At 39.8% G+C, this 14297-nt stretch overlaps 1 protein-coding gene across 9 annotated transcripts in view; it reads left to right on the top strand.

The window, feature by feature from the left end:
* LOC124997111 (transcription factor 4-like) overlaps window positions 1-14297 on the top strand; it is a 198916-nt gene that overhangs the window by 179082 nt on the left and 5537 nt on the right. For 5 of the 9 annotated variants that reach the window (XM_047570693.1, XM_047570694.1, XM_047570697.1 and 2 more), the window contains 4 exons: window positions 7120-7258; window positions 9800-9965; window positions 11135-11364; window positions 12302-12452. In XM_047570693.1, the coding sequence (XP_047426649.1) occupies window positions 7120-7258; window positions 9800-9965; window positions 11135-11364; window positions 12302-12452 (686 nt within the window). Of the gene's footprint in view, window positions 1-7119; window positions 7259-9799; window positions 9966-11134; window positions 11365-12301; window positions 12487-14297 lie in introns of all 9 variants that reach the window. The other 4 variants (XM_047570699.1, XM_047570692.1, XM_047570695.1 and 1 more) reach the window with 3 other exon arrangements.

The raw sequence follows: 14297 nt of genomic DNA, 5'->3' as shown, positions 1-14297 counted from the left end.
ACATATATGTTCCTGATGGAATAAATTACAGCTTTGTATGCAAATATGTGGCGCTAAAATATGGTAATACTGTTGTTTCAGTGTTGCCTGCTCTATATTCTAACGCTGCGTCGTATGGTATGAATATTTATGGAGAAAAAGAGGTTATGATCATTGGACATTTGCTCTTAGGCTCTTGTTCATGAATATAATTAGATAAATAAACTTTAACAACCTTGATAATTGTTTAATTCAACACGGGTTTGAGTCTCAGGTCGAGGAATGAAAGTACGCTAAGCACAACCTTTTTGTACGGAAGACCGACTGTGACCAACAAAGGTAATTGCGCGTATGTATATACAGTGTTAACCATTATAATATTAATCATTAATTTAGGATAAAAGGATGTTCAACATAACAGGAAGCCCACCATCAATAAATAAAATTAAAAAGCAGTGAAGCAGCAAAAAGACTTAATTTAATATTTAATATGACATGCTTAAATAAAAATAACAACACATTCTGCACAAGACCCACTGTTAAACGAACAAAGTGTTTATAATATAACAAGTCATACACCGAGGCCTTACATTCATAATGACGTTCTTAAAAAGCCTGCAAAATGTGGGAGTTGATGAAAAAGAATGTTTTTGTGTGGAATTGTGGTCACTTCTCACTGCTACTATTACAGATCGTCTGTATTGGCTTGAGTAAAATATTTCCATCGTCTTTTTCCATGTGACATGTTTCCCGTTTCTGTCATCCTTCATTCTGTTCATCATATGGAAGAAAAAAATAATTAACGCATATATATGTTACGCCATTGGAAAATGTTGCTGTACTTTTCCTCCATCTTCAACATTAAGCTCTGTGTGTGTCTGTGTGTGTTGACATAGTTACAGCAGGTGCTTTCTGTCAAGTGTTCAGGCAGTTTGCACAGAGAAGAGTCTGTAGAGTTTGGAGAATGTTCCACTGTGTGTGTGTGTGTGTGTGTCTGTGTGTGTAAAGTTTAGGCCAGTGTAGACTCCAGTCCTGTTAATAATCTGTTCAAACTGCAGTTGTTTGTCAGAGACATCTCATTGACACTGGGTGGTTCTTCTGAAAATGAATGATTGTGTGTCCCCTAAATGTCATTCTGAGCTCCATGAATATGACACATGAGCTGGCTAATTTAGAGGAACTTTTTCTTGGAAGTCAACAGAAAATGTCCCTAGTTTTTATTCTCTGATGTCCCCAGCCCGCTTCATTTACACAAAGAAATTTTAAACAAGAATGTGATTATTAGTACATTAAGTTTTCACTTTCCCTGTATTCTGTGCACATTTGATGTTTTCAGCCCTTGCTGACCCGACCACCAGTGTAACATGCATGTGCAGTTTTTGTCCCCGTCTGATTCCAGCCCAAATTAATATTTTATGAAGTAGCGCCCCTATCAGGAAGTACAGCACAGAGATTTGGTGATAGAAAATAAACAGTTAAACTGTTTTTCCGTTGTGGTTACAGTAACAAACTCTGAGTAATAGATATGGAATGATATGTTTCAAAGATACTTGAGGTGCACATTGGTTTTATTGACCTACTTCCTACACTTGGTGTAGGTTCAATGTGACACCATTTCCTCATTTGGCTCCATTAAAATTACGTTGGCCACTAGGTGTCGCTGTTACTATGACAAGTAGCGATGATGAACCATTATAAATGAGAGTCCTCATGGCACCTGCTCTAGAGTTATAGGATCCGGTTGTGTGGCGTCCTTGGGTCAGCTTCAAAGTGGTGCTATGTCCTTGCAGCCCGCTCCAAATATCTTTTTGCAGAAGTGAGCTTCTTGGTTTGCCACAATAATTGAAAGCGACAAATAGAAATTGCAAAATTCCCACTAATACGAGGTGAAATATTAAAATTTACAGAGTCAGTAAATTGACAGTTTATTTTTCTTCCCTCAGACGTGTTACTGCAGCAGCAGAGGCAGACTTGTCCCTACTGTTTACAACTACATGACAAATCGTGTGTGTGCGCGCGCACATCTCATCTCTTGACCCAGAAATTCCATTTTTCTCCTCTCCTTCATCTTCCTGTGTTAATCATTGCACTCACACACACATTTTAAAAGAACACACTTCCTACTGAACAACAACATTGTAGATGACAGCTACTCAGCACCCCGCCTTTGTTTCTGTATGACTCTTTTTTTCAATCCGTTTTATTGAAATAACATTTAGTCTGTAAAGAATTCAAATATTATATAAAAGTGATCTGCTAATATCATATCAATCTGCCAATAAAGAGAATAATTCATATTCTCACTAATGTAACAGGTAAAGTGCCCAGGACTAGAAAGCCAACTGATCTACTTTTTAAGTATTAACAATTCAGACCTAACATTATATTTCCATTTAAAGCAGGAAACATTTCTCACCCTTATCAACCTATCAACACTCACCAGATCAAATACGAAGAATAATCTGCTCCTCTACGGTGAAAACTTTGAACCCATTCTATCATTACTGTTTGAAAGCACACTATTGAAACATACTGTGTAAACCATTTTTGTATAGCAATTGTACTGAAACGCACAGATTGGGCACAACATTAAAACCAGTGACAGGAGAAGTAAATAGCATTGACTGTCTTGTGGCAACTGGGAAACATTCATTTTGATGTTACTCAGACATGTTCCACCCACCTAGACCAGACCAGACTCCCCCACCCCATAGCAACGACACTCCACACACACAGACACACAAATGGTTTAGGAACAACCCAAAACACAAGAAAAACAGCACATGTAAATGTAATAAGAGATGAATACAGCTTCAATATAGCTGTTTTTTTACTTGTCTGTTGTCTTTAATACTGGTTCTCAAAGTTTTATACCCACAACGTCCCAGTATATTTAGGTTGGTGCTCAAAACCCCCAAACCTACATTTATAGATGCTGCACAGCACAGAAAGTGCTTCTCCACGTACAATGTTTTCTTAGTAAATTTTGTAAATATTAGTCGTTGAAAAGCAATTGTGAACTTTTGTAGTTCACAATTGCAAATGCTGAAAGGATGAATTCAATTGGTCTTGTGTACAGCATCCAACTCTCCGATTGTGCAATGTTCTTGAACACACCAACAGGGGGCATTTTGAAAAACAGGTTTTCATTTAGTCATGTTATTGTGACATGATAATGAAGTTGAGTGCAGTGGCTGTTTTAAAAGCGTTCCTTTGGCTGGAACAAGGAGATTTTGACATCTGGGGTTTGAGAGTTGACTGCTGAACAGCTGTTTTCTTTTTAAAGGAAGAAAACAATGTTAGCTTCACACTTTTAACAGCGTCCATGTATGAGTGTTGTTTGTTCACTGGGTTGGATTTGCAAACCACACGTCACATGAGTGCTTTGCAGTGGCCAAGAATCAAATCGCAGATGTCAAAGCGTCTTTCATCTCAACTCTTACAAAAAGCCGAACAAAACAAATGTGAACGCTAAGGCAAAACACTCTTACTGGCTCTTTTCATAGCTATCAGCTGTAGTTTGTGGCAGTGTCTGACAAAGTCAGCTAAACAGCATATTCCATTACTTCATGTTATTATTGGCTGCGTGATTAGGTTTATCTGTCACCCAATCACATGTCTTAAACCTGATGGTGGAAAAGTGGACGTGACTGCACCTCATGGCAGCGATTGGGTTTACACCAGCAGCAGATCAGTTGATGTGTAATTTATTTATATTTTCTCCTCCGTCTGTCTCCTCGTCTTCACTCCTCGTTGAACAAAATTAAGGAAGAGAGAAGGAAGGCTTGTTAAAAAATAAAAGCCCTCCATTAAAAATGTACGCCGCCCTCTCTGTCTTCCACTCTGCTGCCATTTTACATTTGGGAGTCTCGGCAGTGATGAAAGGCAGAGAACGGAAGGAAAAGACAGAAAGAAAGGCGAAAGGCAAATAATAAATAAGGGAGCAAGCAGACGTGTTGATGGATCGACTGGGGTTGCTCTGCTGAAAAACACGCGTGCACACACACAAACACGTGCGTGCTGGCAAGCCGGTCGACATTTTGTGATATTTTCATGGAGCGAGAGGGGAGTTTGGCATGTGGCGGGCAAGATCTCTCTGTCAGCCAGCTGGATTAACGGACAGACACAGGGATTTGATTTTTCAAAACAACTTTATCCACACATCATGCAACATATATACAGTGTATAGGATATTCAATATACGTGTCGCAACAAGACCAGATAGCATTTTAAAGTTTCTATCAAGAGTAGTAACAGCAGTGTTTGTTCTGTTTCCTAAGTCTGTGTGGACGATGGCTTTCACCTCAACACAAAAGACACCTCACATTTGTCTCATCTCATTCCCTCCACTTTATCAAAGCCTGTTTCTTTTACACTTAATCCATCACATGTATTTCTGATAAGTTTAGACCTCCATAATTCCTAAGCGCAATAGAAAGAGGTTCAGAAAGGCAAAAAATGTGGTTCTTGTTGGAAAATCACAAAGTAGCAGAACCTGAAGCATTAATGGATTAATGGTGACAACGACATCAGTGGGCGCTTGTTTAAAAAAAAAAAAAATGTAAATTTTTACATGACACTTGTTATGTCATCTACATGTGAATAACATCCAATGTGACTTGTGTGTTAGACTGGAATGCACCTTGGCCATTAGACACAATAATCTAATTGCATCTGAGGCTTCGCCGTCTCGCTCCCGACCCACACCTGCTGCGACCCAACAGTGGGCTGGTTGACAAGGGGCCAGTCCGGCTTCCTGCTTTCTAGAACTACAATATTTCTGCTTGAATAGCAGTACGTACGTCAGTCGGTCTGTTACCCAGCTAAGCCACGCTACTGTGTAATGACAAACAGTAAGGAAAACCCTGCTGGGGCCAGAACAGTGTTATTCCTGCCTACTCTGAGCATATCGGGGGCTCATAGCTCCACAGGGGGGATTTTACACATCAAGCACTCGTTTCCAGGTCTCGGGGAGGACTACATATGTGAACAGAAATGTGTAAAGCCCAGGGGGAACTGAATGACAAACCGCCTCATGAGACATCACTTGAGTCAGCATTTGAAAAGTTTGAAAAAGAAATAAAGTCGAGGTGTGTAGTGTCACAAAGAAGGGAATCACCAGATCTCTGCAACAGAATGAAACCATTTCGCCAATAAACGTGTGAACTACAAAAACAGATTTTTGAAAAACTAAATATGAGTTACAATAAAATTAATAATATTAAAAACCTCATTCTGATATTTGAGGGATGACAAAGATTGATTCCTCCTCTCAACCCTCCTATGCTTCTGTTTTAGTCAAAAATGACATCAACCAAATGGATATGTCACGGGCTGCTAATTGGTCAATAATCCACCCCCCAAAACAGAAACGAGCACAGTGTGAGGTAAAATAAAATAAATGATCACACTGTGAAAAACCCTCCACTTCATGTCCACGCTGCTACCAATCAGCTCTGATTAGTGCTTTATCCAGTATTTATACAGAACCTTTTTACAGTGCGCACATCTATCAGGATCCTTATCTATCACCGTGCCGCTGATATGTTCAAAGTAAAACAGAGCGCAGGAAAGGGAGGGTGACAGAGAGACCATTATGAACGACAGGATACCATGAGGAGGCTGGCATCACACACACAAAGAGAGCCCGTCTCGTGCCAAAACAGTGAGTCCCTGCTGGAAGCTGCTCGGTGCGCTGGGAATTAGAAATCCCACAATTAAACATATGGGCATTAAGATAATTGTCAGTTGTTGTGCTGTCATGTGTGCGCGCTAGTGTGTGTGGTAGACAGATGGATAGGATTCAGCAAAGCACACACATGCACAGTATTTCCATGAAAACACATGAAAAACAAGAGACACACTTAAGTTCCAAAAAAGGAGAAGAAGAAGGGGGAAAAGAGTGAAAGAAGCTGTAAATATACATGTCAGACATGCAGATATGAACCTGTATTGAGACACACACACACACACACGCACATACACTCAGACAGTCTGGAAAAATTTGGAAATTTCAAAAAAAAAAGAAAAAGAAAAGAACATTGGAGGGAATGATATGTGCGAGCGAGAGAGAGACAGATGGAGATCATCAGTGTCTTAGAAAAGCAGAGTATGCCCTCAACAGGGCAAAGACTGAACTGCAACATCTGGAGGGGAAAGAACGAGCGTTCCCAGGAACACTGTATTTATGAATGTTTCCTGGTGTCATTAAAACAGTTTACGTCCTCTTAATTGTTCTAAATTAATTTGCTAATTATTGGTATTAACACCTTTCATTTTATCATAAGTATAAGTATGATATAATATATACAAATATGATATATGCATAAATGATTTATTCAAATTCAGTTTATTTTAAGGACTTCATTTATGTGTGTGATACCACTGTTAAGTTCAGGACAAAAGCTGAGTTACTTGTATTTGTGTAGCCAAAAATCTAAATATGTTTACTGTATGCGTCTATGTAAAATATATGTAAAATATCAGGATATCAGGAAAGTTAGAAGTTATACAATTTCTGCAGCTTTCAGAAGCAGCCTCACTACAAACAATATGATATTATCTGATCAGAAACGGTACAAAACATATTTTAAACACTTGTGGAAAAACTTGACAGAATTAGATCATATTGAAAACTGGATGTTCAGTGAGAAAAGACTGACTACATTGAAAAATGTCAAATTTTGACTGAGAGCTGCTGATGTTCTTAACTTTTGTTACAGTCAACAAGGGCTGAGTGCAAATGAAGTGACCTTATTAAAGAAGTGTGTGTGCAACTCCACTACTGAGAAGAATCTTTGAGCTTGTGCAAACAAGGAAAGAGCAAAAGATGGACGTTGTTGTTGTTGATCCACACAAAACTTTTCCCTTAAAGACATTTGGCTAATGATGTCAGTTGAAATTTAACAAAGGAAAGGCCTGCAATGTTCTAGTAGAAGAGAAAATACCCAGAAAAGATAATAAAAGTGTGTAAAAGAAAGAGAAGCCAGAGAGGATCAGACCTGAAGCAGGTTCAGACTGTATCTGTACTGGACTTAGATGTTAGAAGATGTGTCCCTGTTTCCAGTTGCAGACAGAACTGGAGCAGCGTTTGGTTTGCATTAACATCTCTCTCACCTTTCTCCTTCCTCTGTTCCATAGGTGGGCTCTCACAGAGAAGATGGCGGCAGCGTAAACAGTTTACGTGCAGGACACTCGATGGCCGGTCAGGTGCCAGTGCCTCAGCTGCCAGTTCAGTCGGCCACCTCGCCGGACCTCAGCCAGCCCGACCCCTACCGTGGTAAGAAGCATCCTGCTGTATCCTTAACACTCAAGACTTAAACAACAACAGTCGAGCGGCCAAGAAACACATAGAAGAAGAAGAAAATGAAGCCCATGGGATCAGTTCCTGTATCTCAACATCAGTGTTGGGTTTTGGTCATAATCACATATGCAGAAGATAAAAAACAAAGTTATCTTATTCAAATCCTACCAGTCAAACGTTTCTTATTCAATTCAATGAGATGGTAACTTTTAACTGGTAATGTACATGTCTTTGCTTTTTTATTTCACAACAACAAGACACAGACAAAGAAACAAAGATGCTGTAATGGACAAACTGTATCAGCATCTGTTGTTGCATGATGCTAGGAAGAAGAATTGAAATAAGTAAAGATGAGATAGCAGAAGACGAGATGAACAGGGAGAAAACAATAAGATAAAAGTAAAAATATTTACAGAAGTAGATGACAGTTAAGAAGATCAAAGCTCAGAGAAGAAGAAAACTAGATAAAGAAGGGAAACAAGGTGAAACTGAAAAGAAAAAAACGTGGCAAATGACAGCAATAATAGAGTAGCCAGAACATATACATAGAAGTAGAAAACGAGAAAAATGAAGCTCATCAGATACACAGAAAACAGAAGAGATAAAAAAGTAATAAGAAGTAAAATAACAGGAAAAGGCACTAATGAAAAACATGAGGAATAGAGACAGAATATTATATTATAATCACCTAAGATTAAAAATGATTAACTAAAAGAGAGAAGATACAAAATTATGTTGGAGCAGTAGAAATGAAAAGGATTTAATAGGAGGGAAAAAAGTGAATGTGAGGAAACTCCCTCTGAATCCAGTTCAGGAAGTTGAGAAACACTTCACTACCCGAGCAGCAAGAAACCTAATGAGGAGGGTAAACAGCTATACGGTATGTGCGACATGAATATGGAGAAGGAAACGTGTATATGAGCGCGCTGTGGAGCAAATTAGCCCTGAGCTCGTTTTTAAAGGCTGAAAATGACTCTGCTGGCAGCAAAGTTCAGCCAGTGGCGACCACAGCCAAGTGTGTAATGAGGTGAGAGAGGAGGAAACACACACAGTCTGGCAGGAGAAAACGAAGCTGTTCCTTACTCCTGCATCAGTTCATAACTCACTCAGAGATGAGGGTGTGTAGAAGCTGTAAATAAAGAGCATTCATTTAGATTAGATTAGATATATAGATCATGGAAGGGTCGCTAAACAGGCCGGCTGGACATATTTCCAGAGGCCCAAGACGCAAATGAGCCTCTGTTCTGCTTGGTGCTCAATTACAAGATGTAAAACAACCAAAGAGACTCAAATCAACTACAAAGAAATGCAAAATTACCACACACTGAGACAAAACAGCTACAAAGGGGCATAAAACATCCAACAGAGGATGCAAATGACAACTAATCGAAACCAAAGGAACACGGAACAATGGCAGAAGAAGGCAGAAAATAATTGCTAAGAAACACAGAAAGATATGACTGTTTATCGTGTCACTATTCCAGTATGAAAACTATTCGGACAAATGTGCATGAGGCACTGAGATCACAGCTATGGTGAAATCCACAAACTAAAAAAATGAAAGGAGCATAAACCTGGAGGAGGACAGTTGAGTTCATTCAGATGGAGGCGCATCACCCAGTTTCGTATTTGTTTCCTCCATCAAACTGTGTCTGGTATCAGTCGGACGTCCAGAGACACAAAGTCACTTTTCACAGTTTAACGTCTATTTCACTGCTGGAATTTATGCGCAAACACACAGCCGATTGTATATAAGGAGGCGCGCAAACACACAAACCAAACACAAGCCGTCACTCAAAGCTGCACACAAAATGCCTCCAGTCAGGCAGAAGGAGATTCAAAATGGCCGACAGTTGGCCGTGTGTGCTTGTGTGCGCCTGTGCTGGTGGAACACAGTGCTCGAGTGTTTTGTGTTGACTGAGATGCTGGCAGCGTCCCAGTGACAGATCCATACAGACGTCAAATAAAGACTGCACTGTTCAGCCGAGGAGACAGACAGTAAGAGGGTAGAGAGGCTTTAAGACCGCACCACGGCTCCCGCATGCCGCCATCTTGGGGGTCGACCGGAGAATTAGCTGCGTTCAGCCAGACCTGATGCTGCTCTCGTGACACGTTGGCATAACGGCGAGAAGGAGAAAAGACTTAGACTCAGACGGACTTTAATGATCCACAAGGGAAATGAATTGATCATAGTAAAAGATGAGCTGTTATACAGCTGGATAGAATATGGAATAAAAAATTATTTGTTTTCATTTGTTGTTGTTGGTCTTTAGGATGAAATAAGCTAATTTTTATTTCTGTAACAAAATCCTATTAATTAACCCAGAACGTTTTCACACTATATTCACATTACATTAGCTGTGGGTAATGCTCAATTAGTGTTGATTTACAGTTGTTTTCCAACTCATCTCATTATTTTCATTCATACAAAGGAGCTGGCTCACGTGATGGCGGCAAACTGTGTTAATCTTGCTGCCGCTTCTGATCCGCTTAACCCCAACCTTTCTTTTCTTGCAGCTCTGTCCGGAGGACTTCAGGGCCAGAGCACCTCCTCTGTCAGCTCAGAGATCAAGTCTGAGGACGAGGGCGACGAGAACCTCCTGCAGGACTCAAAATCCCTGGACCCCAAGAAGGAGGACTTAGACAGCAAGGACCTAAAATCAATTGAGAGGTCAAGATCTAGGTAACCCCGCCAAGCGCTCAGACGTTCGCTTCTATCAAACCCCTCAGCTGATCTGGGACACGCATATTCCCTCCCATAACACCTTGATGCTCAAAGACCTTCCTGGTTCCACTCGCCATTGATAAAAAATAAATAAATAAATCAAAACTCTCCAGAACAACTCAAGATGTCAGAGTTGAATTGACCTGCAGACTGAATTCAGTTTTCATTATAAACCTAGAGAGTTAACACAGGGAAGGACTTGAAGCTGTGGGTGTTTTGGGAACCAGCCTCTGGACTTTGATGAAGTGACCAAGTGTGATGAGAAGCAGTTAAATACATCAGTTAATACAGAGTCTCTGCGTCCGCCAGCTATCTCTCTTCTACCTCTGTTGAGAGAGTTTCTCGGTGGACACGGAGCTACTGGTTGATCCCTTCAGTCTGTCCACGGTCTTGAGCCTGGTTTTAACTGTTTCTCACACAACAGAGTAGAGCCCATGATCAATATTATCAAACAAGTGCTGCCTTGCTGCCTCGGGTGCTGGAATCAACACCAGCAGAAAAGATGAATATTCTCGCTGTTTGCGAGGAAGCCCTGTGTCTCAAAGGAGCCGAGGGTGTGAAAGCCACTGAGTGTGAACACTTAAGGAGGCTAAATTTGAAGTGAGAGAAAACTGTTGGTTTCTCCTAACCTGGAAGCAGCAATGCAGTCTACACCCCTCTGAGGATAAACGACCTGTTTATCATGGTTAGATTTCACCTGGAGGATGATTGAAATCAGAAACATTTGGATCCCAAACCCAGAATATGTACATGATGGTGGCGGTCATGTTATTTATGATGATGATGATGATGATGATGCAAAAGCTTTTGATGCTGAAGATAAGCATGTATATATGCTGCGTTACAGTAAACACAGCATATATACATGAATGTTGGTTGTGAAACAAACCAACATTTCTTCAAAAAAAGCTGAACTAGCTTGTTTTGTGATCATGTTTAAATCCAGTATTTTGTCATTTCAGCTTGTAAAGATCTGCTTGTGCAAACCTGCAGCATCAGAAACAAGTTTATATTAAACAGAACTTTTATGCAGAGGGATACAGTCTGGCCCGTCATCATCAGCTCTTTCCATTCTCCTTCTTCCTCTTCCCTCTCTTCCTCCTCGTGCTCGTTGTTCGTCACTGCAGCAACAACGACGACGAGGACCTGTCTCCGGAGCAGAAGATGGAGAGAGAGAGGGAGCGGAGGATGGCCAACAATGCACGGGAGCGTCTGCGTGTGCGCGACATCAACGAGGCGTTCAAGGAGCTGGGCAGGATGGTCCAACTGCACCTGAAGAGCGACAAACCTCAGACCAAGTTACTGATCCTGCACCAGGCCGTTGCAGTCATCCTCAGTCTGGAGCAACAAGTCAGAGGTGAGTGTCACACACTGACTACGTTCATCCTCACTCGTTCTCTCATTGTGGGCAAAAAAGTGCTTGCTAAACAACAAGGACAAGTATCATACATTATATGGAATTGCGAGAGTCAATTATGCCTTTAAAAGTTTGTACAAATCTGATTATAAACTCTTTTGGTTTAATTTAATAAATATGAGTCCTGACCTCTTATCTTGAAGGAAAAGACTTATATTGTATTTTTTTCTTATTGTGAGTAAATTCCATAAAAAGACCAAAGGCAGCAGACAATGTATCGTACTAAGAGGTGTTGTGTATGTGTGTGTATCAAAGCCTCAAATGTCTTATTCCATCAAAAACGATGAGTAACTCACCAGTGTGTCACAGCGTCGCATAGCATCTCTTACCATGAACACTACACTGAGGTTTATCAGCCGTTCCCTCTGCTGGAAATGCTCACTGGAACACAAAATGTTCATTAATCTGCTGCTGAAAATAGTTCCCAAAACGAGTGAGTTGATTCTAAGAAATATATAGAATAAAGACAGCTTCAGGATTTAAAATGGTTTACACACATACAATTGTGTACTCTTTTTGGTGCTTTTAATAAAAGTAAATATACATTTAGCAGTTATCTACACTTTAATCTTAAGTCTTTTGAAATCCAGAATGTCAGGATAATTTTTTAGGAAATGTATTTAAAATATGTATAATCCAGATGGCTTTTAAGAATCACAATTTAAGGAGGAAAGTACATGTTCTTAATTAAATTGTCTATAGGCCTATATGTAGTGACTCGAGGACTCCAGGAGGGGGCAGCAGCAGTGCCTGTTGATTGTGTTCTTCTCGGTTGAAGTGTCAGGGCTTTAGTGTCACTGCAGATTCATTGATCCAGTGGAAAAGAAAACTTCACTGAGTAAAAGGAAATATTAATGATCTTTCCTGCTTTGTCCAGAGCGGAACCTGAACCCCAAGGCGGCCTGCCTGAAGCGTCGTGAGGAGGAGAAGGTCACCGTGGCGTCAGACGGGACTCCACTCTCACTGGCTGCAGCACACCACGTCGCCGCCGCCGCCATGGGTGACGGGCCAAATCCTTTGGGACAAATGTAAAATGCAGCAACATCTCCTCCCCCCTGAATGGTCAGAAGATTTCACTTATAAACTAATCTGCTGTTGTACCTTTAGCTCAAACCAGTAATTCAAGCACCAGTACAGAAACTTTTGCAGGCAGTGTAAGAATCCCATCAGCAAACAAAAGGGCTCCAAAAACGACCCTATAGTTCATTTTCATTTTGGAAAAAAGACATTCCTGTTCTCAGGGTCTAAAGTTTTCTGAAATGATGGACAGTGTTTTATTTGTCCTTCAGCCATCAAATGTTCATTCATACGTTGTCTATGTACTTTTTGACCATTTTGGATGACAGTACAACTGGATCATTTTAAATCTTTAATTAAATATGATTAACTGTTTTGTTTGGATAGTTTGATAGATTTTAGTGGATAGCTACTTCAAACTAACTATAAAAACGCCAGCACACTTTCCACATCCAACTTATAAATATAAAATATAACTAAATAAAAGCACAACTGCACGAAAGCCACAAAGTAATAGAACTCTTTGTGTACTAAAAGGCATAGCAAAAAAAAGGCAGTTTTGTCAAATGTCAATTTTGAAGTAAGAGCTGAGACTTGACTTAGGCAATCAGTGTGTTGCAAATAAATTGAACCTGTTCTTTGATTAAAATGAGTTATTCTCTGGTTCTTCAGTTAACTTAATCAAAACGAGCAGAACCTGTTTAACTTTATTATTCCTCCAGTTGTATCGTCTTTCATCCTTATACAGGAACAAAAGGTTAAAACTTACACAGACCACATTTACATCAAATTGGGCCATTGAGTGAATTCATTTGTAGATGTGCGTCCTTCCTGACCCTTAAAGTCTGACAGACTTTCTAAATTGAAAAGCCGGCAACATAAGTTAGTTTCTGTCTGGTCTGGGTACATTTTAACAACAGATTGGCAGTAAGTGTGATTTTAATGTGTGACTGTGTGTGTTTGTTACCGTTTTCTACTCTAGTGTTGTTTCTATTCATCTGTAATCAAATTCCATTTGTGTATTGGCTGTTCCATCATCTTGAAGTATCAAAGGTGTTTGATACAGTGTTTGGTGTTTATCCAGCCGTCACACAGAATCTGTTCACCTTTACATGGAAGGTGGAAACTATTTAATGGTGCACATTTCTGCTTTTCAGTGCATTCATGATGAGAGGACCAAATGCACCAAAACTATTTACTTGAACTACTGCCCATATTACAGATTAACAGATACAAATGACTGCATGATATATGTATTGTATGTACATTCATACTGTATGTCTCATATGATCCACTTTGAGGGAATTTCTTCAAATTTGTAATGGTCTGCAAAGCCTTTATTATAAATATTTTATATTCAGTTGATTTGCATGAACAAGCATTTGATATTTTTTGCCATTTTTATAGTCAGACATAATATAAAATATATACAAAATGATAATATAATTCATGTGTAACCCTTTTGGCTGTCATATGGTGTCATATATGATACGTCTTAAGGTGTCCTTAGATGAACCATCATCTAAATGATTTCTGAGAGGACATTTTTATGACTAGTTCCATTAGGCCCAGTTCAAAGAAAGATCTTCACATAAAAATGTCTTGAGATTTATAGTCATAGTCACCAAAGAATGAATGGTAATTATTTGTTGACTCTTACCTCAGGTGTTATCACCAGAATTTCTCCCTGTCAGAGTTTATGTGAAATATTTTAGACCAGCTGTTGTATTTAATAGCGACCCCACCATGAGCCAACCACCTTTGATTGAAAGTATACTAGTTCTTTTCCATCCTTAGAGTTTGTTTGTAAATGGACTTCCTGCTCCTCCCTTCCAATATTCTTTCTGTTGTCCCCT

Source organism: Mugil cephalus, chromosome 19, assembly GCF_022458985.1.
Source record: "Mugil cephalus isolate CIBA_MC_2020 chromosome 19, CIBA_Mcephalus_1.1, whole genome shotgun sequence".
In the NCBI taxonomy this organism is placed as follows: domain Eukaryota; kingdom Metazoa; phylum Chordata; class Actinopteri; order Mugiliformes; family Mugilidae; genus Mugil; species Mugil cephalus.
The sequence above is the reverse complement of the archived record's forward strand: the minus strand, read 5'-3'. Positions and strand labels throughout refer to the sequence as shown.